The sequence below is a fragment of the Pectinophora gossypiella genome, chromosome 26 (genome assembly GCF_024362695.1).
Source record: "Pectinophora gossypiella chromosome 26, ilPecGoss1.1, whole genome shotgun sequence".
Taxonomy (NCBI): Eukaryota; Metazoa; Arthropoda; class Insecta; order Lepidoptera; family Gelechiidae; genus Pectinophora; species Pectinophora gossypiella.
In genome coordinates this window covers 4,466,357-4,492,883 of record NC_065429.1, presented here as the reverse complement: position 1 = coordinate 4,492,883, position 26,527 = coordinate 4,466,357, and the positions used below count along the sequence as shown (strand labels likewise).

At 37.3% G+C, this 26,527-nt stretch overlaps 4 protein-coding genes across 4 annotated transcripts; 1 reads left to right on the top strand and 3 right to left on the bottom strand.

Moving 5' to 3' along the window:
* Positions 1 to 499: 499 nt before the first annotated feature.
* On the bottom strand, positions 500 to 12,847 carry LOC126378502 (androgen-dependent TFPI-regulating protein-like). The gene is made up of 5 exons (XM_050026913.1): positions 12,697 to 12,847; positions 4,628 to 4,820; positions 4,041 to 4,187; positions 2,765 to 2,985; positions 500 to 1,762 (listed from the first exon to the last, which is right to left on the bottom strand). Exons 2-5 carry the CDS (start codon positions 4,808 to 4,810, stop codon positions 1,573 to 1,575), a joined length of 741 nt encoding a protein of 246 aa, XP_049882870.1. The 5' UTR covers positions 4,811 to 4,820; positions 12,697 to 12,847; the 3' UTR covers positions 500 to 1,572.
* A 1,006-nt stretch (positions 12,848 to 13,853) lies between these two features.
* Positions 13,854 to 16,275, bottom strand: LOC126378546 (60S ribosomal protein L23). The gene is made up of 4 exons (XM_050026980.1): positions 16,182 to 16,275; positions 15,908 to 15,991; positions 15,251 to 15,378; positions 13,854 to 14,068 (listed from the first exon to the last, which is right to left on the bottom strand). The coding sequence occupies exons 1-4, from the start codon at positions 16,192 to 16,194 to the stop codon at positions 13,871 to 13,873; spliced, it is 423 nt and encodes a 140-aa protein (XP_049882937.1). The 5' UTR covers positions 16,195 to 16,275; the 3' UTR covers positions 13,854 to 13,870.
* Positions 16,276 to 16,800: 525 nt separating this feature from the next.
* On the top strand, positions 16,801 to 19,408 carry LOC126378493 (proteasome subunit beta type-4). Its single transcript, XM_050026896.1, has 5 exons — positions 16,801 to 17,033; positions 17,239 to 17,451; positions 17,926 to 18,061; positions 18,757 to 18,902; positions 19,209 to 19,408. The coding sequence occupies exons 1-5, from the start codon at positions 16,897 to 16,899 to the stop codon at positions 19,366 to 19,368; spliced, it is 792 nt and encodes a 263-aa protein (XP_049882853.1). The 5' UTR covers positions 16,801 to 16,896; the 3' UTR covers positions 19,369 to 19,408.
* Positions 19,409 to 19,611: 203 nt separating this feature from the next.
* On the bottom strand, positions 19,612 to 24,330 carry LOC126378534 (RNA-binding protein 8A). The gene is made up of 5 exons (XM_050026960.1): positions 24,131 to 24,330; positions 23,265 to 23,367; positions 22,785 to 22,902; positions 21,522 to 21,635; positions 19,612 to 20,644 (listed from the first exon to the last, which is right to left on the bottom strand). The coding sequence occupies exons 1-5, from the start codon at positions 24,189 to 24,191 to the stop codon at positions 20,540 to 20,542; spliced, it is 501 nt and encodes a 166-aa protein (XP_049882917.1). The 5' UTR covers positions 24,192 to 24,330; the 3' UTR covers positions 19,612 to 20,539.
* Between the last annotated feature and the right edge of the window lie 2,197 nt (positions 24,331 to 26,527).

Below are 26,527 nucleotides of genomic sequence, written 5' to 3'. Positions count from 1 at the left end.
AAAAAGCAAACTTTACTTCTATTTCAATCTCGCATAATAATATCCGCATAATTATAAATCCACAAGATGAATCCGTGCTTCGTAGGGCACGTTAAGATAATTGTTTTTTTTCTGGCCACCAGTCTATATTTTATTAAAACAACATTAAATAACGGGCTCCGTGGTCCAGTGGTTGAGCGTTGTGCTCACGATCCGGAGGTCCCAGGTTCGAATCCCGGTGGGAACAAATCACTTTGTGATCCCTAGTTTGGTTGGGACATTACGGACTGATCACCTGATTGTCCAAAAGTAAGATGATCCGTGCTTCGGAAGGCACGTTAAGCCGTTGGCCTCGGTTACTACTTCCTGATGTGTATACGTAGTTTACATGAGTCATGTTAGGGACCTATGGCGGTTCAGTAATAACCCTGACACCATGGTTGATGGGGTTGGTAATCCACCTCACAACCCACACGACAAGAAGATTAAAAATACAGCACAAAAGTAAATAAAAAACTAGTTTTTATAATTTTTATGCATTTATTTAACAACTTTAAACAATCCATTCCATTTATTAACATAATATAATATTATAAAATACCCATGATTCATAATTAGTGCAACTATATAGTATTCAAAACTATATATGTAGTTGCACTGGCCACCCTAAATTATCACAGCGTAGGGTAGGTATAGGTTACCTAATATAAAAAAAATATAATAAATAAATTCGCACGAAACACGCCGCCTTCACATTTTTAATGCGAACAGCGAAAGAATGAAGAAGCCAATGCAAAAACAACTCCCGTCTATCAGTTCTCTGAGTACTAACACATATAACATAAGCTTACGACTATATCCCAATTGGGGTAGTCAGTGGTACATCCATCGCAAGATCAACTAAGGATGGTATTAATTAACTAATCTCAGCTTCGAGGGCAGTCTCGAAGCTGAGATCATGTCAATGTGACAATTCTTATATAAAAACAGCGACTTGAGCATGATCTTGAGGGCAGTCTCAACAGAGATTAGTTTATTAATGGCTCCGATTCCTGCAGACACCTCCTAATTTTACTTTAAGTTATACCTGTAATTTTCTTATCCGCCGAAAAGGCAAGGGACGGACGATTCGACAGCTATCTCGCTGGTATATTATTTACAAACCGTTTGACGTGTACCGTCAACTGAATTCTGTCGGTTGTTGTTTATAGGGTTGTTTTAGATTTGTGCTTAAAATTGACGTGTGTTCCATAAATTTCGTGTCGATTACCTATCCCGTTTCTTTTCGACGGATAAGAAAATGACAGATATAACTTAAAATAAAATTAGGTGGTGTTTACAGGAATCAGTACCAATACCACCCTAAGTACCCGTACCCGCGTTGGTTTCCCTTCGCGGGTTAGAAGGTCAGACAGGCAGTCGCTTCTGTAAAAAAACCGGACCTGTCAAATCCTCAGGTTAGGTAAGCGGACCCCGTGAAAAACGGGATAATACTAGGAGATGATGATTATAGTGAGCCGTATCGCCTCTGATCTAAATAAAATAAAAAACAAAATATTTCTTAAATTCTACTCTTAAAATCTATTTTTCTTGTCATCGAATTTTTCTTTTACTTTTTTCCAAGTTGCCATGTATAAACCTAGTTATAGGCCATTGTATAAAATAGTAAAACAATAATAGAACATACAGTAAAATAATAAATAGTGGTAAATATATAGTTCCTTCAATACGTTTAAACACTGGATATATCCATGTTCCATCTACGTAGTATGTGTAGAATAATCTGAAAAAAAAAAAGAAAAAAAAAACAACTTTAATTTTCTATTCTTTGACATTACACACCCAGGACAGTCCGTACAAAAATCGCATTGATACCGTGCCCTCTAACGCGTAAGTCCAAAGGTACCGGGTTCGAATCCCGGTGGGGGACATACCACAAAAATGACTTTGTGATCCTTAGTTTGGTTAGGACATTACAGGCTGCTCCGTGCTTCGGTAGGCACGATAAGCCGTTGGTCCCGGTTACTACTTACCAGTGTAAGTAAGTTAAGTAGTTACATAAGCCAGGGGCCTTTAGCGGCTCTATAATAACCCTGACACAAGTGTTGATGGGGTTGGTCATTCACCTCACAACCGACATGTTAAAAAAAAGAACGCGTAAGTCCGAACGAGATACAGTCCGCGCTCTCTCCCTTACTCCTAGGTTATTGCTATAAAAACAAATAAAACCTATTATATAAAGTTTAAAACAGTAATTCTTTCAACATATTCAACGCAAAGATATAGATATAGATAGATATAGCCTTTATTATGGACTTATTGTAACAATTTTTTTTTTTAGCTTATACATAATATTAAAAAGAAAAAAAGATGTGTTTAATTATGCTCTTCGTCCATTTGTCTTTTGACAAAGGCCTCCTCCAGCTCTTTCCACTTATCCCTGTCTCTCGCCAGCCTTCTCCACATATTTCCTGCTGTATTTTTTATCTCTTCTTCTCATCTCTTAATTGGTCTTCCTCTCTTTCTTACGCAAAGTAGCTCAGCATATTTCACAAAATAAGTAAATGACTATATGGTTTTTGTGATGTTGTTTTTCGCGCGGTGGTTTCTGATCTAAGCAGTTATACCAATTAAGCAATACCTATTAAGTATGGCGGTGCGTACGACACTGCATAAATAACTTAGTTATTAAGTTAAATTATAAGTTCTCTTCTCATATAACTGACTGTATGTCTTTTTTGAGAATAAAGTATATTTAAACCGAACCGAAAATAAAATTACTTACACACTGAAATACAGCAGACTATGGAATGTAAGATGCGCTAAGTTCCTAAAATGTGACGCAGGCGCACACCTCGGTTGAAAGACGATCTCCCAAAGAACAACAGGAATGATAGCGGTGTGGATGATGTGGTTCGAGGTCCTGGTGAGGACCTGGTCCAGGATCGCAGGGAACATCAGGTTCCTATCCAGGGTGAATAAGGTCCAAAATACACTTGCCACAAGCTGGAAAAAGAAAAAAATGTACAGGGTGTTAGTGAAATCGTAACGAATACTCAGGGGGATGATTCTTATTAATTCTGAGTTAAGGTACAAAACGGTACTTCACGTGGTGCCTGTACTCCAAGTCTGCTTCCAACCAGCGAATGGAAACCCACCCCAATACAACAAGTAAAACTTAAAAATAAGTCCGACATTTTGTCACGTTTTTCTTTGACGTCACAGTGTGTTTTTCATACAATATCGATAGCGGTTTCGTGTTTTGACGTTAAGGAAAATATAACTTGTTTGACTGGTTGGAAACCAGCCTGTTAGCGAATAATAGTAATACATTTTAACAACATTTTTTAATTTGAACATTAAGATTAGTTAACAAGCTTAATACTGATACTCGCTTTGACCTATTTTCCAGTAGCATTCGAAGTGTTAAAACCTTGCTGACCAAGGAACCTAATTTAATTTCTGGCTGTATCTGAGTCTGTATGGACTTTTTAAAATGTTTTATGTTCACTTGTGGTAGCTTTTCATTGGCATTTGATTGTATTTACAAGTATTCATTTTGTAAAAAAAGGCTGTAAGCTACCTAAATAAAATAAAATAAATAAATTTTCGGAGGTCTGTGACCCGGAGGTCCTGGGTTCAAAACCCGGTGGGGACATATCACGAAAAACACTTTGTGATCCCTAGTTGGTTAGAACATTTACAAGCTGATCACCTGATTGTCCGAAAGTAAGATGATCCGTGCTTCGGAAGGCACGTTAAGCCGTTAATCCCGGGTACTACTTACTGATGCTAGTTAGTAATCGTTACATGAGCCATGTTAGGGGCCTTTGGCAGTTCAATAGTAACCCTGACACCAGGCTTAACGGGGTTGGCAATCTACCTCTTTTTTTTTGACGTGACTTATTGTAGATTTGCCGCAGATGGCATTAACTACTTGGCCGGACAAATGAGGAGAGATGAAGGCTCTCACCCGGTACAATGTTTAAGACAACAGGCCTGAGGGTGCGTAGGTGGATTACCACCTCAAAACCCACAGGATAGAAGAAGAATAAACTTACCAAAGTGGAAGGCCACTGAACCCCAGCGAACAGAGTATCTCTGAACCCTTTCAGGTATTTGGGGAGTTTGTATCCCTTATTATCTGCATTCTTTAGAGCGAGACAGTCGCACCATAGACCTGCGATGGCATATACTATTTGTAGGAACTGGAAAACAAAATAAAACATGTTATTTTCACCTTGACAACGAACTTCAAATTATATCCTTAATACTTTTCTCTGCTCCAAGATACCAATTGAATGGTAACACGAAATTTTCATGATTTTTCCGACAGGAAATTTCACTTGATATTAACTCAGAACAATGAGCTGAATCATCCCCCTCAGTATTCGTTACGATGCACTTACACCCCGTACAAGTACATACAAGTAGGCATGGGTGTTAGTGACACCGTAACAAATACTGAGGGGGATGATTCAGACCATAATTCTGAGTTGATATCAAGTGAAATTTCCTGTCGGAAAAATCATGAAAATTTCGTGTTTTATTAAATTAATTTCAGTTCCATACTTTTGCGATGGAACATACCACTTGATATCAGCTCAGAATTATGGTCTGCACCATTCATCAGAGTTTAGATACTTACAAAAGTCCAACAAGTGAAGTATCTCGCTTGGTTAGCGTTGAAGAACTTAATGGTAGGGTCTTTGAACAGCTCTCTCGCCTCCTTAGTATGGAGTATCAGAGACATGGACACAATGTTGGTGACATGCATGATGATGGTCACCAAGTAACCGAGGATACGGAGGTAGATGAGCTTTGACGACATCTTTCTGGATCTGAGAAGTCAAATAAATTCAAATTCAAAAATATCTTTTTTTCAATAGGTAATATAATTACACTTAAACGTTTCCGAATAACGGCCCCGATTCCTGCAGACACCTCCTAATTTTACTTTCCTTTTCGGCGGATAAGAAAATGACAGATATAACTTAAAATAAAATTAAGTAGATGGTTTTTACAGGAATTAGCACCAATGACCTTATATAATATATATGTATCTATGTATTTATCTTTAAATTGACATCTCTGCATAAAATCCTTTTGTATAAAATTTTAAATTTAATTTAAGTACTTTTTTAAATAATATGCCATTATTTCTATGCCTACTAACAGGCTGAAAACAGAGATTGTAATTTTTTTTTATAACATCCTTTTGTATACCTGTATTCACAAATGAAGATTTTGATTTGATTTGATTTGATTTTAAATTGTCATTTATTACATAACGAACGTCTCATCCGCCTAAAACTACTGCAGCTTCTCACAACCTGTATAGCCGAAGAAAGGAAGCTGCAAGAAAAACCTCGGAACAGGGCCCTAAACGTTCTTTAAAAAAAAACATAAAATACTGTTATACTATTTAGTAATTTGGCTGCCTTATATCAGTTCCCAGACAGCCAATCTATCCCTTTCCTTTTCGGAAGATAAGAGAATGACAGGTATAACTTAAAATAAAATTAAGTAGATAAAATGTCGCACTTATTAAAACATTTTTTATTACTTATTAAAATTCATAAATAAGTTAAACAGAAAAAAGAAAACGTTTTTGTCACCTTTAGATCTGTCTTTATTTCATCATCATCAGCCCATTAACGTCCCCACTGCTGGAGCACGGGCCTTCCCTATAGATGGATAGGGAGATCGGGCCTTAAACCATCACGCGGGCCCAGTGCGGATTGATGGTTATTAACGACTGCTAATGCAGCCGGGACCAACGGCTTAACGTGCCTTCCGAAGCACGGAGGAGCTCGAGATGAAAACTTTTTTTTTGTGATCACCCATCCTATAACCGGCCTTTGCGAAAATTGCTTAACTTCAACAATCGCAGACCGAGCGCGTTTACCGCTGCGCCACCGAGTTCCTCCACCGAGTCTTTATTTAGTAATCAAAAATTCATAATTTATCTTTGACCTGGAAATCTACCCAACTGTAACCTACAATGTTACCTAGGTACTTATATTTTATCAATATCAGCGACCTTCGGAATACGATTTGTCTGCCCGTTATGTCCGCCCACCTGGAGGTCATACCAGTTTAAAAACTGATAGGTAATCTTTAATACATTGTATGTATTGATTGATCAATTAAATTAATGTAATATACCTACAATACACAAACTCTACATTGCATTTTTGAATTTCTTTTCTTTATTTTTTTTCTTTACCTACCTACTAATGCAATTGAGAAAATGTCTTGAAATTGTACCTTTTCATTTTGTTGTACATATAATTTTCGCCCGATTACTCTAGCCATAGAGGCGGCCAATCAGCTCGCGACAACAAACACTAAAACACCGATACCGACCACGCCGGCGTGGTCGACGTTGTCCCACATTCAGCGCTTATCGCTATCGACCTAAGGTCGGTTTGTTTCAAATATAATTCTCTCAGACGACGCCCATAGCCGACATTTGCGCCCAAATGGGCACTATTTGACTATTTGTCATACACACATAAACTCCCGCCTATCTCCCACTGGGGTAAACAGAGACTATGGTATTCCATTTGCTTCCATTCTGACGCACTTCTCTTGCTTCCTATTCATCAATCGTTTCATACACACACGCCGGTTCCGAGTAGATCTTACTGAACCATTTCTAAGGCATCTCCAATTTGGTCAATTGGGCTGGTTTTCCCTTCGCGGGTTGGAATGTCAGACAGACAGGCAGTCGCTTCTTTATAAACCGGACCTGTCAAATCTTAGTTTTTTTTTTTGTTTTGGTTTTCCCCGAAGGGTAAGGCAAAGGGAACTATGCCCATACAGCCATGTCTTACGTATTTTTTTCTTGATGATTGATGAAATGATGAAAGATGATGATGATGAAACCTAAGCCCCCACCCTCGGAGTAGACTCCTACTCCGAACCCCAAACGAATTAACTCAAAAGTCCGCATAAACTTTCGAGTTATGAAGCGGCTTCCTGGCACGAAGCGAAAATAGGCAGATACACTTTGTTTATTGAATACTCCTATATAATAACAATCGCGAATGTCTTCCGACTAACTTAATGCGATCATTAACCACAAAACACCACTTCGTATTAATTATTTAGATTATTCAATGAAGAAAGCAACTGTCCCGTTCCCGTTTCCCGCCAAAAAGCCTGTCAAATCTCAGGTTAGGTAAGCGGATCCTGTGAAAAACGAGATAATGCTAGGGAGATGATGATCTCCAATTTGGTCTACATTTTTTTAGACGTGACTTTATAAAAGCTGGTTGATGGAGACAGAGGGTGCAAGCATTAAAACAGCAGGGCTTCACAGACGAACACTATATTGTCTTTGTAAACACTTGTTGTTAATACGTCACAAATATAAAAGAAATTGTACTGAGGTCTAGGATTACATTGAGAGAGAATATAAATTAATTATCGATGTATGAACGGCAGACATAATTGCAGAGAGATAATAGGAAGAAGTAAAACGTCACCTAGTTTGACATTATGGTAAAGGGTTGCCATATTTAACACCCCTCCTCAAACCTTTACACAATGTTTGATACATATACAATAGAGTATTAGACATTTAGTTCCAAACTAAATACTGAAATACACAGATTTACAACTCTATATTATTTAAAAAGATCTTCCAAACCAAACATAATAAACAAGGTTCATTGCTTTACCATTCTTATACAAAGATCTTTAAGAAATCCCATAAGCTTAGGACCACTCAGAGGCTTAGTTAAAACATCTGCTACCATCCGCTCCGTTGGCAAATACTTAGTTACAACATTACTATTCTTAATAACATCCTTAACAAAATGATACCTAAGGTCTATGTGTTCTGTTTTTCTATGACAATATTCACGCAAATCTAATAACTTAAGAGCACTTTGATTGTCGTTATATAATGTACAATTAACATGTTTATCAAAAATTTCGTTCATGAAATTCCTAACAAAACATAATTCTCTACAAGAATCACCTATAGCAAGGTATTCAGCTTCACAACTTGAAAGTGCTACACACTTTTGTTTGCGTGACTCCCAGTTAACAATGGAGTTACCTATTTTCACAACAAAGCCACTGTAAGACCTACGGTCGGAGACATCATTGGCCCAGTCCGCATCCGCGTACACAGAAATATCCAAATTTCCACTCTTAACGAATACAAGACTATAATTAATAGTACCGCTCAAATAGCGTAGAATTCGTTTTGCAGCAAGCCAATGATCCCTCGTAAAACAAGTACTAAACTGACTTAACTGAGACAAAGGAAAAGATAAATCGGGCCTTGTACACACAGAAAGATACATAAGGCTACCTAGCAGCTCTCTATAAGGATACACATCATCTGATAAACATTCACTTCTATTCTTTGGTTTCTCTAACTTACAATTATTTAACATAGGACTAGTTACACTTTTACAATTTGACATACCAAAGCGACACAGTAATTTTCTAATATAATCAGACTGATTCAAAGTTATAATACCTCGCTTTACATCTCTAGTAACTTTAATTCCTAAACAATTTTCTAAAGTACCCAATTCTTTAGAATTAAATTCTGATTTAAGTAAGTTACATAAGGTATCCTTTTCCTTTTGACAATTCCAAAATATATAGAAGTCATCTACATAAAGAGCCACTACAGTAAAGCTATTGTCACATTTTTTAGTATATATGCAGGGTTCACATTTGCTTTGTTTGTAACCATTATTACATAAAAAGTTATTAACTTTAGTATTCCAAACCCTACTTGCCTGCTTCAGACCATATAAACTCTTATTTAACAAGCAAACTTTACTGTTATCATTACTAAAACCTAGTGGCTGCTCCATAAAAATACTTTCCTTAAGTTCTCCATGTAAAAAAGCAGTCGTGACGTCAACATGTTCAATATTTAAATCCAATTCGCAAGCTAATGTAAATAATAACCGTAAGGTGGAGTGACGTACTACGGGTGAGAAGGTCTCGTCATAATCAACGCCATATATTTGAGAAAACCCGCGCGCTACTAATCTCGCCTTATACTTCGATGGACCTGAAAAATTATTTTTAAGTTTATACACCCACTTACATTTTATTATATTTTGGTCAGAGGGCCTATCCACCAAAGTCCAAGTATTATTTTTAATTAAAGCATTATATTCAGCTTGCATGGCAGCTTGCCACTCATCTTTTTGAGCACTAGACATAGCCTCTTGATAAGTCAACGGTTCGACGACAGACTGACGCACGAGCAAAGAAGAATCAGATAGATCGTAGTCATCATACCTCGCCGGCTTCTTTGAACGTGTGCTACGTACTGGTCTGCTACTTCTAGCTACCAACTCGGGTGACGTCGAAACATCCGGCAGCGGCAGCTGCGCCTCCTTGCACGACGGCGACTCTATAGCCAATGGAGACCCATTATCTGGAGACATAAATAAATCATCATTAGAGTCATCATACTCACTGTCATTTGAATTTGAATTCGAAATATTATTCGATTCAATACAATTATTATCCAAAATATTATTTAAATTATCACTTGAAATATTATTCATATTATTACTTGATAAATTATCATTTGAAATATTATTCAAATAATTATTGACATTACATTCATTATTATCAATATCACAGTTATTCATATCATTGTCTTTATTTAAAATTATGGGGGGAACAGATTGAACAGACTTGTCATTGCAATTAAAACTAACCTTCGGTTTAATACTGTTAATAAATTCATTTTCAAAAAATACAACATTCCTAGAAATTATTATATTATTAGGATGAGAAGGGTCAATGAGCCTATAACCTTTGGATTGCTCACTATATCCCACTAGAATACAAGACAATGCTTTTGAATCTAGTTTATCCCGCTTACTAGCATCTAACAGAGTCAATGCCCTGCAGCCGAAGACTCGCAAATGACTAAGGTCCACATCCTGACCTGTCCAAACCTGCTCAGGAGTCCTGCCGGGCACAGCGGTAGTAGGGGACCTGTTCTTTAAATAAATAGCAGTAGATACTGCCTCGCCCCAGTACTCCTTGCCAAGGTTAGCCTCCCGAAGCATGCACCTTGTCTTCTCCATAAGCGTTCGGTTGAGCCTCTCCGATACCCCATTCTGTTGTGGGCTATAAGGCACGGTTTTCTCATGAACTATACCCTCCTGTTGTAAATAACTTTCAAAAATTTTGCTACAATATTCCCCACCATTATCCGTTCTTAATCTCTTTATCATAAAACCGGTTTGTTTCTCCACTGTAGCCTTAAATAATTTAAACCTTGTCATAACTTCAGATTTATTTTTCAATAAATAACCAAAAGACTTTCTACTAAAATCATCGGTGAAGGTAAGTAAATATCTAGCTCCTCCAAGAGTGCTGACAGGCATGGGCCCACAGACATCCGAATGAACCAACTCTAAAATCAGCGCGGAACGTTTAGCCTCCCCCTTAGGAAACTTTGACACAGCCAATTTTCCCTCAACACATGATGTACATGCACTGCATGGCACATCACTTAGGAACTGAACACCAGACACTAGATTTTTAAGAGCATACATACCACGATAACTTAAGTGTCCCAGCCTCTTGTGCCACACATCTGTTGACACCGTTAAAGCAGCCTCTTCAGTAACACCACCTGGAGCCATATCTTCAGTTGCTGGAGAACCCTCTTGCTGCACCACACAGTCAGCCTGCTCCGACTGCAACATAGAAGCACACCTAACACCCGACCTATTCACAGAAACAATGTTCTCGAAGTCAAGTTTAAAAATCATTTTAACCCTATTGGCACGCATAATGAGATTGTCACCCCGAAGAATAAGGCACTTATTACCAAAAAACTTGACAGACAAGTCCTTCTCACACAATTTACTAACTGAAATTAAATTAGTTGAGAGGTCTGGTATACATAAAACGTCTGATAGTGTTACATAGCCATTCCTCAATTGGAACCTCACATCACCTATACCAATACAGGGCAAAGTTTCATTATTAGCTACAGTTACATTATTTTTATTACAAACCTTAAAATTATCCATTATGCCAACATTGTTACACATGTGAGCGGTAGCCCCAGAGTCAACCAACCAGTCATTGCCTTTAAAACTATTTGCACTTAATGCTAACAATACATTATTATTGCTATTGCTATTATTATTCTTAGCCTTCTTATCTCTTTGCCATTTATAACATTTACTCTTGATATGTCCATCCTTCTTACAATAATGGCACACAATCTTCTTCTTCTTCACAGCCAGAGCAGTGTCCATAGTCACATTGTCAGAAGACGACCTTCTCATATCTTCTTGAAGTAACCTGGTTCTAACTAGCTCGCTCGTCAATTTATTTGATAATGTGGCTGTTTCCAAACCGGCAACAATGACGTCAAACTCCTGGGGTAGTCCGCTTAGTAACAATTCTGCCACCTCTTCATCCTCGATAACTCTCCCAATCTCGTGCAATTGCTCAACCAATGACATGACCGCTTCAATATATTTAGCCATATCTGAGAATTCACTGTACTGGATCTTGTGAAGGCGACGAAGCAAAACCACCCGGCGATAGAAGCCGCGGTCCTCAAAGACTTTACTCAAAGCTTCCCAAGCTTCTTTTGCATTCTTCGCATTGCGTATGTATTGCAAACAAGCAGGACGCACAGACAAACAAATTCTGGCAAGCGCTTTAGCGTCCTTTGCTGCTTCTCCTTCCACAGTGTTCAAAATATGCGGCCATAAGCCTTCAAGTACAAGCGCGTGTTTAATATAAAACTTCCAAGTGTGAAAATTAGAAGCCCCTTCCAGTTTCTCAAAGCTGTAAGCGCGAACACCTTCGTCAGACATCATGCACGATGTAGTTGTACGTTGAGGTTAGGATGACGCAACACGGCGAGCACGCCGACGAGTCACGTGCCGGCTTACGTGTACTCACGGCACCGCCGCTAAGGCGTATCAAATCCTTTTCTTCAATCTTCACGAATAATGTTCACAACAAAATAAAAAACACCAGCTTATGTCCACAGAAATATGAGTGCAGTTTGATAACGTTGCCTGGTTCCATAACCTATAAAAGCTGGTTGATGGAGACAGAGGGTGCAAGCATTAAAACAGCAGGGCTTCACAGACGAACACTATATTGTCTTTGTAAACACTTGTTGTTAATACGTCACAAATATAAAAGAAATTGTACTGAGGTCTAGGATTACATTGAGAGAGAATATAAATTAATTATCGATGTATGAACGGCAGACATAATTGCAGAGAGATAATAGGAAGAAGTAAAACGTCACCTAGTTTGACATTATGGTAAAGGGTTGCCATATTTAACAGACTTACTGTAAATTGTCGCATATGGAATAACTACTTGGCCGGACAAATGGGAAGCGATGACGGCGCTCACACGGGGATAATAGACAACCGAAGCATGATACGATATGAAAAGTTTACTTTTACCCTCCAAAATGGACTTTCCTTTGTCATGGTTACAGACTTGCCTCGAATTGTATTCACTACTTGGCCGGAGAAATGGATAGTTCAGAGGGCTCTTACCCGATCTCATCGATTATATCTTTTTTATTTTTATAATAATCGTTCACAAATCTTCAACTAATTATCATAACATTAAATACACAAAAATATATTATCGCTGGGTCGATTTCTTTTTCATATTTTAGTAAAATAACTCACTTTTGCATAATTAATAAATTAAAATAAGTACCTTGTACTTCCCTTTGTTTCATTAATAATTTTCTTATTAATATTTAATGTTAACACTGACTAAAATACCACATTCCACGAGTTACGTGTCGCGCGAGCCGACAGTTACTGACCACAAATTATTTACCACAATGAACGGTAATCAACTAGAAAAGACCAACTGCAAAAGACCTTTAATTATTCAGACTATATATACCAACAAAGCTCAAAGTAAACTGGCGATATACCGTTACATACACGGCCAACTTAAAAAGACTTTTTGCTTGACAACGATTGTCAACCGACTTTTTCTCATCCTGTAATATACTTCATAGCAATATGTCAAAGCGCCTCATTGCTAATACAGTAACAGCAGGCGCTTAAGCTGTGATATCAGAAAATCACGTTCGTAATCACTACCGGGGCAGACAGAGTGCCGTGACAGACATTTTAATAAATCCATCTAGCGTACATAACATAATACACAAGCCCACGACCCAATTAGGGTTGTCAGACGCCTTAAATACGTCAACCACAACATTAACAGAAACGACGTACCTATACAATATTCATACGCCTATACCTATTTACGTACTTACTAAATGTACTACCTCTGGGTTGGCTCGAAGAGATCTCTCTTAGAGATAAGTCCACCTTTGTAAACGTCAATTTCTTGTTTGTGATGTAACTAGTTGCTAAGTGCAAAAAAGTATATTTTAAATGTTATGAGATGTTTAGTTTCATCATCTACCTCCCGTTATCCCGTTTTTCACGGTTCGCTTACCTACCCTGCACATTTACCAGTTGAACTACTAGGAATTCAATACTTACTGAATAGTAAGACTTGGCTTTGTCATTAGTTTTGCTATGTAAGACTACTGGTCCTGTCTTTGCAGAAGCGACTGCCTTGTCTTACCTTCCAACCAATCCTGTACTGTACAGGTTAGGCCACATAACCTCCGAAATTCGTCGGGAATGTGCGCTTCCTCACGATGCTTTCTTTCAAAGCTGAGAGCACGTGATACTCATTTATCGACCGCGAAAAATGAAATCCAAAATCATTGGTTTAGACGCGTTGGGATAACAAACCTGCGACCTCATAGTGAGAGTAAAGCATTTTTCCAACTGAACTAACACGGCTTATGTGCTGTGCAATAATTAAAAATAAAACACAGTATCTTAAGTTAGGGTTTTATTCAAGCTATGGAACTCGCGTTGGAAGCGATACGCGGCCAGAGGTCTGCGCACTCCTTAGCGACGGGCCCCGTGATGGCTGATCCCTTCATCTCGCCCTTGTTGTTAACTATGACGCCCGCATTGTCCTCAAAGTATATGAATACACCATCCCTCCTTCTGAATGGTTTCCGCTGCCTGATCACCACTGCAGGCATTACCTGTGGCAGAAAAGTTGAATGAAGAATCGGATATAATAAGGAAGTAACAAATCTTTTTAAATTTCATCTTTTTGGGTCATTGCAGATTATGGAAAAGTTGAAAACTTGTTTCATGCCAGTCAAGATTAAATTATAATAAAATTAAGTTCAATTCAAAAAATATGTACTAGTAACCTACATAACTTCAGATACCATATTGTCGAAACCATGTAAGCGTCTTTCTTAACAAAACATCACAATAAACATGCTAAATTAAAACCTGATAAAAATTTGTGATCTTAATTTTTACCAGATTTTTTTTTTTAAAATAACACCTATTTAAAATAATCACTTACATGGTTTGTACTATAAGGTGAGGATATGTAGCTATTCATATGATTATGAAAGTTAATTAAAGAATTTGCACACATTGACCTCAGTGGCTGCCCTAGAAATATATTTAGGTGGTGTGAGACTTCACAGTTGACCTCATAGCCCCTTAAAATACCCCAGGCCACCCAGTATGGGTTTCAATGTGGCCGCAATCTAACCCGATGAAGTTAATTTGCAGCCAAAGTGAACCAGTCTTGGTTGGTTTTGGCGGCGAAATAAAAATATAAGAGTTGCTCAGTCAGCCAAGGTGTATCAACAAGCCAAACAGTTCAGATGTTAAAATTAGCGAAACCTTTGGCATATCATCATCACAACTCCACAACTATTAGTCTTTTAAACTCTAAACATGCAATGAACCATTATAAAACAAGTTTTTTAATTCTAACGAGACTTTTTAATGAGTCTTTCAACATAAAACAAGTTGCATATTTTTGTATTGAATAAATAATGTGACAAAACATTGAAATTATAAAATAACAAACAAAATTTTTCCAATGACTTCATAAACAAAACTGGCTTCAGATTACTTGAGGCTCAGCCCACTCCATTACGGAATACATGCGCGAGTTTATTTATGTGTGTAAGACAGTAGTGTGTTTGATTCAAAGTCAAACACTGTCCAAGAAAAAATTTTTTGCTAGATATTATTATAATAATAATTATTATTATAATATTATTATTGCTAGGTCTTATTATCTAGCAAAAGACAAGTATAGGGGAGTACTTAAAAGCCTCAGTATGAAGTTCTTTGATATTGAATAGTAAAGTTAATTGAATTTTTAATACTAGGTATAATAATGATCAACATACCTTTTTCCTGAGTTCTGGTTTACCCTTCTTGACGGTAGCGACAATCATGTCACCGGAACCAGCAGCCGGCAGTCTGTTCAGACGACCCTTGATACCTTGCACGGCGATCACATACAGATTCTTTGCTCCTGGAATTATAAGTAAAAAATATTTTAGTATCTGTGCAAGTTTTACTCTTTTTTAGCGTTGAAGTAGTTTGTAAATGAGACTGAGACTTATTATGTTGTGTTCAAAACTAAAAAGTCATAAAATATTATTTTTGTGAATACACTTCTTTTCTAGTCATTACACTACAAATTCAATAATTTAAAACAAGATAACAATTATCACTAAAATATCTATAATGCCTGAAAGAAACTGTATACAATACAAGTACATAGTACAATACTATCAAAAACAAGCATGCTTTTGACCAACTTAACAAAAAGGAAACCTACACTACTTAGTAAGCACCTAACATAACCTAGTAAGTGGTATAATGTTCACATAATATGCACATATATTCATCAACTGAACATCTTCAGACACAGCCAAGGAAGAAATCATCATGATTCAAAACACAAAGTGTTTCCAATGAAATATCATCACCAGAGTTCAGCCGAGAATGTGCATCAGTTGAGGTTATGTTAGCTTCACCAAAATAAAGACGTTTCTCACCTGTATTGTCTGCGCAGTTGATAACAGCCCCCACTGGGAGACCCAGGGAGATGCGGAACTTGGCTCCCGCAGAACCACCACGTCCTTAAAACAGAAAAAACACACTTTTACCATCTTCATCACAACACTCTCAAGTCGTATCTAATACGTCGGAATTACAAAAATATAAGTGGCTTCGCGTCAAAACTAATATCGACTGGTTCGCCGACATGATTGCCGAACGTTTCGTGCACTTTTTAACAGGATTTCAATGGATAATTTTAATTTCACGAACCTCTCTTAGACATTTTCTTGTGTCAACTTTTGGAGAGGGAATAGAAAGAACGTGAAGTTAGTTGCGAATCTAGGGCTGTATGTCGTTGATAGAGTCGGAAAAAACCGTAATCGCTCTATTAAATACTCGATTCATGCATTAAATTAATCGGAATATAACTTATTAATTTCATTTTTTATTAAAATTACCCATACTAATGACCAAAGTAATACTAGAGCCATATCAGCCACACAATTTAAACTGTTTTTTGTTTTGGTATCTTTACAAAAAGCGATTCCTACTGCGTCCAAATCGATTATCAAAAACCGTAATTTATCGCATAAGTGAAATTGAAGTAAGACAATTGTCGCTTCGCACCACTAGAGCTGTCACTTTTGTGTCACTTTTACACCGTTCCATTGCACATTTAACATGTGCCTAACTTCAGTTAGATAAAACAAATAATATTTTAAATAAATAAAACGTATTGAATATAGCAACCTCAGTCAAATAGTAAAAAATATATACGAAAAAGAAATGTATATACTAAACTTATATAATATTTTTAGCTATTATGCTTCAATTTCAATAATAATTTTGGTAGATACTGCTTAAAAGGGAACTCATTAAAAAACTGTTTGTCATTTTCGTTTGCCGCTTGTCATTCCATGAATTTACGTTTTTGTACCGAAAGACTTAGAATTTGTTAAAGAAAATTAGAAATTAATTGTTAGTAATGGCTTTTATGGGTGATATAACGGGACCGTCGCCGCTTTGGGGACATGGGCCCGCTCCGGGTTCGTTCTACAACTTCCCTGGAAACGCTGCGAGTGCAGCTCCAACACGCGCCTGTGTCCGAGATTTCAGGGCTCAGTAAGTAGTTTGTCTTTTATATTCGTCATTTGGATGTTAACTAGACCCTCAAGCGCAATTATTTTCACTTAAGAGACGAGTTACTATCAATTTCAATCCTATCAAATTGGTATATTTTTTCCGACATTTCACTGCCTGTTGTCACTCTTTACAATTTCTGTGCTTTATTTTTGAACTATAAAGTATATTGTATTTCTTTCCCCAGCTCAGCACAGCCAATTACAACCACAACAACAGTGATTGGAGTGAAGTTCGACAAAGGATGCGTGCTCGCAGCTGATACACTAGGCTCATACGGCTCCCTGGCCCGCTTCCGTGACTGTCCGCGCATCATGAAGGTCAACGACAACATCCTGCTGGGGTCTGGTGGGGATTACGCTGACTTCCAGTACTTGAAGGATATTATTGAGCAGAAAATGTGAGTAATCTATAGTTTTTAAAGAGAAAAGTAAATGATACAAAGTTTTTTTACTCTGGAAATATTTGTATGAGACGATTATTGCAATATTTAAAAAGATGTGTATTCTTTCTGCCTTCCTTAGCAGCAATATTGCTCATTAGGCAAAACACTTAATTTTTTCTTCTTTACTTGCTTTGGTTAATAGATCTATTTCTAGTAACATTTCAAGTTACTTTATTATTATAAACCTACATAACATACATAGGTATATAAATTAAAATAAATAATGAATTATTGCTCTAAAACACCGTAAACTACAGCAAAAGAAATAATTTTTCCTATTCCTATTTCCCACTGGGGTAACCAGAAACTAACCTAAGGTAGACACGATCAAATAATGATCTAAATAAAATAAAAAAAAGGATTATGTTTTTTTTTACAAACTAAATACATTTTTTGATCTAGTTACTATCTTCTTCATTCACATGTCAGTATTGATGAGCAATGCATCGGTGATGGTCTGCAACTGAAGCCGCGCTCGCTGCACTGCTGGCTGACCCGTGTGCTCTACAACAAACGCAGTAAGATGGACCCCTTGTGGAACAACTACATCGTTGCTGGTATTCAGGTGATTCTTCTTCTTCTAATCCTTATATCCCCTGTTAGGATAGGACTCGGATTTACAGGTAATTCTTAAGTTCTTATTTTTGTACATGCCAATCAAACTTATAAGAAGCGACTCAAGAGAAAGGATAATTATACTGGAGCATTCAGAAGAATGAGTGGTCATAGATTAGCTAATTATGAGTAGCTATCCTCGCTGGAAGACACACTCTACCTGACACTTTACACAGTAAAAAAAAAGATAGTGATTTCAGATATAGCCAGGAAACAAAAAAAAATTTTACATGCAATTCGCATACAGGATATTAGCGATATTTTATCGAAAACATTGAGGGATGATTCAGACCATGACTCTAATTGATATCAAGTGGAATTTTCTTAAAAACACAAAAATTTTCTTGAATTTTCAATCAAATCAAATCAAGACTGAATCATCCCCCTCAATATTTGTAACAGTGTCACTAACACACATACATACTTGTATGTCTACTGTACTTGCGACTGTGTAACTGACATTGTAACAAATACTGAGTACAATTTGACTCATTAGTATACTTAATTCGCTATTAAAATTCGATAATAAGTTAAAAAGAAGAATAAAAAATTGTCTTACACTGACATCTATTTCTAATTTATCTTTGACCCAGTGAAATTTGTTTCCGTCTTAAATATAATTAAGTTCTAGTATTTGTTTGACAGGATGGAGAGCCGTTCATGGGCACAGTAGACAAACTGGGCACAGCATATGAAGACTCTGTGATAGCTACTGGTCTTGGAGCATACATGGCCACACCCCTGCTGCGTGATTCTATGGAGAAGGGACCACTTGACGAGGAGGCGGCTAAGTGAGTTATATTTTTTCTACTAATGTTTTTTTTTCTGTTTTTATTATCTGCAATTAGTTTTAAAAAACTTTAATCAGATTTGATGCGTTTCTCATCTTCTACTAATAATAGGACTTAAATATTAGGATCAAAAGAGCCTGAAACTTGTCTTGTTTGTGGATTACGAGCGTAATTTTATTATAGTTTTGTTAGACGGTACAAAATCGATTGACTGGGAACATCACTAATCATAACCTCCTAACATCACATCACTAATTTTGACATCTGACAGTTCATAGAGTTCAACAACCTTTATTTCTCCAACAGGAATTTAGTCCGCAAATGCATGGAGGTGTTGTTCTATCGTGATGCGCGTGCGTTCCAGCGGTACCAGATAGGCGTGGTGACCGCGACCGGCGTGGAGGTCTCCGCCCCCGTCGAACTGAAGCCCGACTGGTCCGTCGCGCACATGATACAAATGAAGTGAATTGTATTAACGTTTATTATTAAAATCTCCTTAATCTAAATTGCGTTTTATTTCCTCGCTGAAGGAAAGTCGGCCATTTTGTAATAGTAGGAAATTGACGATAAAAATTGGCAACATTTAGAACTCTTGCGACATGGCGACCGCGCGTTCCAGTCTTTGCTACCCCGGTGGGAAACAGGCGTGAGTTTGTTTGTATTTATGAGATCGATTACTGTATACTGTAAGAAATAAAACAACTCCAAATATAGAAAGGAATCTTATAATTAGTTTTACCATAACAGTCTAGGTAAAGTATAGCAACAGAATTCTACAAATCACTTTTTTATTTTATGTACTTTTTAGTCCCTTTCAAAATAAAAGCATTAGCTTAGTGTTGCCACATTGAAAAATATATTAAAATCCTACCATTTTTCTTACGACAAAGTGCAATGTAAAATTCTGTATAAAATATGTGAGAAATTGAGTCAAATAATAAAAGTTTACGATTGTTCATGGGTAAAGGTTATTTATAAAGTATATTTATAAAGTAATACTTAAAAACGTATGACTTGTGTAATTTTTTTTCATCGTCTCCCATTATCCTGTTGACGTATTGACAGCATCTACTTACCTGAAGATTTGAAAGGTCCGGTATTTTTACAGAAGCGACAGCTTGTCTGACCTTCCAAACCAGACCAATAAACCAGGTCAATATAGATTTGGTTACAAACCTACAACCTGACTGACTGTATTTCTTATAGGTATAGCTACTTCCTATCTTATTTTAGCCTAAGGAACACCGAACAATCGACATTAATACAATTAAGTAACTGTACACCGCCTTATAGTCAAAATGTCGTAAGCCGCATTTTCGCAAAATCAGTCTGATGTGAAATCTTGAACAAACCCTCGAAAAATCCAATCGCACACTAATTCATCCCGGATTTTATAAGTGGCGTGTCCATTGCGAGGTTTTGTTAATAAAAATCATATCCGAATATGATTTTGTAAAAATGGTCTTACGAGGTTTTGGCTGTAGACTAAAAATCGTGCAAATTAAAAATATTAGTTTCTATGTTGGAAAACTATGGATAATGCCACTTTTATAATATAATAATAATCATAAACCTTACACATGAACCATACCCATGACGTCATAAACTTTGTATAATACAGTCCTCAAAGGTCTTGACTATCGTCGCTTCTTATGTCCTTTGGTGGGGCCTTTGACGAAGCACCAGTCCACGGATATCGCTTGGCCAAGGATGTCTGCACCATCTAGGGCTTCCCGGGCACTCTGGAAAGAATATATTTTGATATATATATATATATACGGTCACGAGCATTAATATGTATACACTTTGGTACCATGTCACATTAACTTTTTTGACAAATTGAACTGTAAGTCTCACTAAATGTCAAATATGTTAGTGCGACAGAGTCCTAAAGTGGGTGGGTGAGCTCATGACTGTACATGATCACACAGCGGTCTTTGGTTGGATTCCTGACAAGATACATTGAGGTGTGGGTACTTAGTTCATCTTGCGATGGATGTACGACTTGAGTTGTGTACTACGTTCGAAATAAATTACGAAATTTTAATTACTAAATAAATATATAATCTAAAACTAAAGAAAATAATTGTCTTTTTTATATTTAATCAAGAATATAGAAGAAGAAAAATATAAAAGTTTTTGATTGAATTTTAATCAAGAAAAACGTAATAAAGTCCGACATTTTAGCACATTTTTCTATATGTCACAGTGTGCTTTTTCATACAAATTCCATAGTCATTTCGTGTTTTGATGTTTAGTAAAAAGTAACTGATTTGACTAGTTGGAAACTAGCCTAATTAAAACACATAATAACAGGTTCTTTTGTAGTAAGTAGGGATATAGGACTCCCGATATTTCGAAACTGTTGCAAGTGTCATGATCACGGGAGGACTGATGAGATTGGAGTGGAGTAGGTAGATCCATAATTTTCTACAGCCAGACATATCTGTGTACCCTCTTTCTTTGCCGCTTGTAAAACAATGTGGAAACTAGCCTATTTGTATATAGTCGTGAGCTTGTTTTTTTTTTTTTAATTTTTTTCGAGGTTTGAGCCACTCTTGGTGGTTATGCCAGCCTCATAGTTTAGAGCATTTGAGCTTATGTTACATGGATACTTACAGCTGCCTGCTTATATGTCTCGTACTCGACGAGGGCATATCCCTTCAGGAAGCCCGTGCGTCGATCCAAGTTCAAATGTATATTCTTGATCTCACCAAACTCTGAGAATTGATTCTGAAATTATAATAAAAAGAACATTGTTATTGGTTATAATAATGATACAAACCGTATTGTGGTTTAACGGTATCAGTGGTTTACAAATAAATATAAAAAAATAAAAATCTCCGGCCTCCGTGGTCCAGTGGTTGAGCATTATGCTCACGATCCGGAGGATCCGGGTTCGAATCCCGGTGAGGACTAATCACAAAAACCATTCTGTGATCGCTAGTTTGGTTAGGACATTACAGGCTGGTCACCTGATTGTCTAAAAAGTAAGACGATCCGTGCTTCGGAAGGCACGTTAGCCGTTGGTCCCGGTTACTACTTACTGATGTAAGTAAGTAGTCGTTACATGAGCCACGTCAGGGGCCTTTGGCGGCTCAATAATAACCCTAACCAGGGTTGATGAAGTTGGTAATCTACCTCACAACCCACACGATAGAAGAAGGTTATTCTGTTTCGTGCTTCGGAGGGCACGTTAAGCCGTTGGTCTCGGGTATTAGCCGTAAAACACCTCTGCCAACATAATATCAAGTGGAATTTTCCGTCGCAAAAAAACACGAAAATGTCGTGAATTTTACGCCGGAAAAATCGGAAAGTATTTTTTTGATAAATAGCCGATCATAATACGGTTTTTAGCGTAACTGTAATAAGGAGGAATTTCCTTGCATGATAATAATGCACTAGACGACTTTTTAATATATTTTCGCGGAGCTCCGTGCGTCGTAAAGTTTGCGGACGAGTGGAGTGCGAAGTTGAAGTATTTACTCATACTTGTATGGCGCGCGTTTCGCGATCACTTCAGGACCCCGATACCGACCCCGCCGGCGTGGTCGACGATTTCCCTCATTCAGCGCTTATCGTTATCGACCCACCAGGGTCGATTAATTCTTTCAAATATTTTTCCTCTCAGACGACGCCCTGAGCCGAGGTCCGCGCCCAACTGGGCACCCTCAGGCCTGTTGTCTTAAACTTTGTACCGGGTGAGAGCCTTCAGCGCGGCAAATCTACAGTAAGTCACGTCAAAAAAAAAGCGTTTGTCACTTGGCTCTTCCCTCCTCTTCAAATTCAAATTCGTTTATTGCAAAATCTATTCCATGAAAGTCTATTCCATGGTCTAAATCATTTAACTCTTAAACGAAACAAATCCATGTTACATCAAACCTGTATATCCTCCTCCTGTGCCTCCTCATGCACGTTGCTGACGAACAGGATCCAGCCCTCCACCGACCGCTGAGGGCCCGGCGTGTTGCCGTCACCTTCTGGGGCTAAACTATCGTATCTGAAAGGTACCAAATCTTTAGTACGAGTAAATAAAATACTAGTAGCATAATATACGAGAAAGTTTATCAGGTTCCCTGTGGTCCAGTAGTTGAGCGTTGAGCCACGATCCAGAGGTCCCGGGTTCGAATCCCGGTGGGGACATATCACAAGAACACTTTGAGCCCTAGTTTGGTGAGGACATTACAGGCTGATCACCTGATTGTCCAAAAGTAAATTAGGTACGTAAGTTCTAACTGGATATTTGCAAAAAGACCAGAGATTCTAGGATACTTATGTTCCCAGGGTAATGATATTGGTTTCTGGTGTTCAGGAACTACCCAGGATATTGAAATGACCAAGGCGTCCAGCCATCACACCTACCTCCCTCTGTTGCCGCGTTCGGAGGCTACGCCCCCGCCTCCTTCGTTGCCAAACCCACGTCCCTTGCGTTTTCGTGCCTTCTCCTTCAATCTGGCAATGCCCTCTGAAATTCATACAAATTTTAAACATTGTGTAAAAGCCTGAAAAGGTAGAATTTAGTGAGACTATGATATTGTATATTGTACAACTGCATGTATATTGTACCTAAATTTATACACAATAAAAAAAATATCTTAAAAAAAATATTACTCGGGAAATCAAAAAGATATTAAAACAAAACTTTCAAATGTATACAGGGTGGTTATTGTGAAAAATACACTGTGATTGAAGCAGAATAAGAACACCTTTTTTGTGTTTACTAGATGGCTCAATCTTAAAAAGTTCTAGCAATCTGAAAAGCCTGCCGCTAGATATTCCCATTTTCTCTAGTGCCACACATATGGGACATGCACATGAGTTTCAAATTTATTGCCTCATATGTGGTTCATACACAGTGAACGTGTTAAAAAATAACATTTTACTAATTTTTTTTTTATGAAGATGTTATCAGTTATCAGGTAGGTATTATAGCATATTTAAAACTTCATAAGTACATGAATGTAACGAATGAATATCACCTCACTAGTTTTAGAACCTATATGTGCAGTAACGAAACGAATTATTAACGATACTTATAACGTTATTTAGGCAAAGAATTAGAAAGTATAGCCGAAAACATAACCTAAAAAATTGTTGACAAAAACAGAAAAATAATGTATTATTTATTAAAATGAACAATAGATCTCTTTAATAGAAACGAAAAATACACTATAATAATTATTAATAATACGTTCTAATTGCATAAAAAGGTAAAATAGTATTCATACGTTCGCCATCCTCGTCGACTTCAAATTCTTCGGAATTTTCGATATCCAATACATCCGCCATGGTTAATTAACTATTTATTAGGTCAATTTTTTGTTAAATACCAATTATTTGAGCAAATACTCTGAAAAATGCACGATTTAGAAGAATAAAATCGACCGACGACATATAGCGCGCGTCAACTCGTCAAGCAAACAATGTTGCCAGCCCGCGAAAGTAAGCCACTAATAGTAATAATTACAAAAATAGTAGTTTTGGACAAAGGACAGTAGTAAATTATCATTATAAAAAGAATCATTTAAATTATTATAGCTGGTTGCAAAACTTCATAAAAGATAAAAATACCTACTTAGACCTTGTTCAGAAGGCGCGATTTACTCGCGTTTTCATACCACAGAGTAATTTGATTACTTTATAGATTCCTGCACGCTTGGAGATGTGCGTCTGTATCCGTACGGTGCTAAGTACTCTGTGGTATCACAACGCGCGTAAATCGCCTCATCTGGACAGGCTCTTAGGTTGCAGTCACAGACATTTTCTGTGATCATTGTAGACAGTTTCTCTGTCTACGGTGATCATAAAACTTCTTTTTGACTAGCTTCAAAGACAAATTCAAAGAGAATATAATCACTTTCGCTATCCATGAACACGTACACCAATGAGTATAAATAAAACATAGTGATATTCTCTTCGAATACAATCATGAATCACAACTTCACGTAGCCACACATAGCTGAGAGAAAGAGTTTGCTGTTTGACACTGTTGTGACGCTGTTTGACTAACTATGAGCTATGAGAAGAGCTCACACTTTTTGTGGTCTTCTTGCATTTAGTTTACTTAATGTAACCATTTTAGCACTATACTATGAAGTGAGAAGAATGCGATAAGATGAGTGTCTCCAATTTGTCAGCAGAATGGGATTTGAAACCTCCAGCTTCTCCCAGGTCATCGTCACCACAAAGCCGTGTTGGAAAAGCAATATTCAACAATTATTTCGAACGAGTCCCATCTAAATCTGTGAATCGAAGCTAAGCAAACTGAACATCTCGAAAAACCCTTTGATTTTTATGCCGATGAAGAATTTGCTTTTGGGATTCATTTAATAAATAATACCGTTGCGTGTGTTGGGTCTAATATAACTAAGCTCATACGATTGGGTGAATAACACTTTATTTTCATTTTCATTTATTATGTAGGTTTTGATTCTCTTGAAAAAGATATATGTTATAAAGCCACAAATGCCGATGTGGTCTATTAATGCAGGTCATTTCTATGATGGCTAATCCTAAAACATAGATTAGAATTTTAAGATAAATAGATAATATAAAATATAGAAAAACAGCTCAAATTATTCCTATGATAGTTCCAAATACAGATCGGGGAAGAAATTTTAACTAGGAGATATTTTTTTGCCCCAATTATAAGTTTTTTTCTCGCGTATTAAAGGCCTAAATATAGGGAAGTAAAATTTGACTTCTTTCACACTAGCGATTTTAACGCCACGATAATATCACTGAATTACTCTGACTCTCGTGGGTCGATAGCGATAAGCGCTGAATTAGGAAAATCGTTGACCACACCGGTGGGGTCGGTATCGGGGTCCTCAATAATTGCGCCGATATTGCCCTTTATTCCCATCTGCCCCCTTTAGGCTTGCCACCGGGGTGGTGGTTGGCACTAATTAGGTGCCGCGTTTACCACCCCGGTGGTCGATGACACTTAATCGTTTCATCTGCCCCCTTTACAGTTATAGTACGGGGGTTTATTATCATATCGTACTGAACATTAAATAAAAAAATGTAAATTTAGCAATATTAATTTTAAATTTTTCGTTTCTTTATTGGATAAAATCACAGTTTTATTAGGTACACCAACGTAACTGATGGGCGTAAGATATTTTCACAAAATGTACTTAATTAGAAAAGAATACTTTGATATTTTCAATAGCTGGAATCACACTTTTTAATCACAGAATAATTTACAATAATAACAACGTACTATAACTGTAAAGGGGGCAGATGAAACGATTAAGTGCCATCGACCACCGGGGTGGTAAACGGCACCGTATTAAATTATTAATTATTGCCATAACATAAAAAAAAACATACAACATAAACAGCCTATATTCGTCCCACTGCTGGGCACAGGCCTCCCTTCAATCAACCGGAGGGGGTATGGAGCATACTCCACCACGCTGCTCCACTGCGGGTTGGTGGAGGTGTTTTTACGGCTAATAGCCGGGACCAACGTCTTAACGTGCCCTCCGAAGCACGGAATCATCTTACTTTTTCGGACAATCAGGTGATTCAAGCCTGAAAAGTCCTTACCAAACAAAGAACAGTCTCACAAAGTGATTTCGAGAATGTCCCTATCGGGAATCGAACCCGGACCTCCAGAT

Coding starts and splice junctions, on each gene's coding strand:
- LOC126378546 (XM_050026980.1), bottom strand. Junction 15,379..15,907: donor CAACTGCGCAGACAATACAG/GTGAGAAACGTC, acceptor TTATAATTCCAG/GAGCAAAGAATCTGTATGTG. Junction 14,069..15,250: donor AACCAGAACTCAGGAAAAAG/GTATGTTGATCA, acceptor TTTCTGCCACAG/GTAATGCCTGCAGTGGTGAT.
- LOC126378502 (XM_050026913.1), bottom strand. CDS start 4,810: ATGTCGTCAAAGCTCATCTACCTCCGTATCCTCGGTTACTTGGTGACC. Junction 4,188..4,627: donor ACTTCACTTGTTGGACTTTT/GTAAGTATCTAA, acceptor TTTGTTTTCCAG/TTCCTACAAATAGTATATGC. Junction 1,763..2,764: donor AGTCTGCTGTATTTCAGTGT/GTAAGTAATTTT, acceptor TTTTTTTTTCAG/ATTATTCTACACATACTACG.
- LOC126378534 (XM_050026960.1), bottom strand. CDS start 24,191: ATGGCGGATGTATTGGATATCGAAAATTCCGAAGAATTTGAAGTCGAC. Junction 22,903..23,264: donor GAACGCGGCAACAGAGGGAG/GTAGGTGTGATG, acceptor GGTACCTTTCAG/ATACGATAGTTTAGCCCCAG. Junction 20,645..21,521: donor AGACATATAAGCAGGCAGCT/GTAAGTATCCAT, acceptor TATTCTTTCCAG/AGTGCCCGGGAAGCCCTAGA.
- LOC126378493 (XM_050026896.1), top strand. CDS start 16,897: ATGGCTTTTATGGGTGATATAACGGGACCGTCGCCGCTTTGGGGACAT. Junction 17,452..17,925: donor GATATTATTGAGCAGAAAAT/GTGAGTAATCTA, acceptor TTCACATGTCAG/TATTGATGAGCAATGCATCG. Junction 18,062..18,756: donor ACATCGTTGCTGGTATTCAG/GTGATTCTTCTT, acceptor TTTGTTTGACAG/GATGGAGAGCCGTTCATGGG.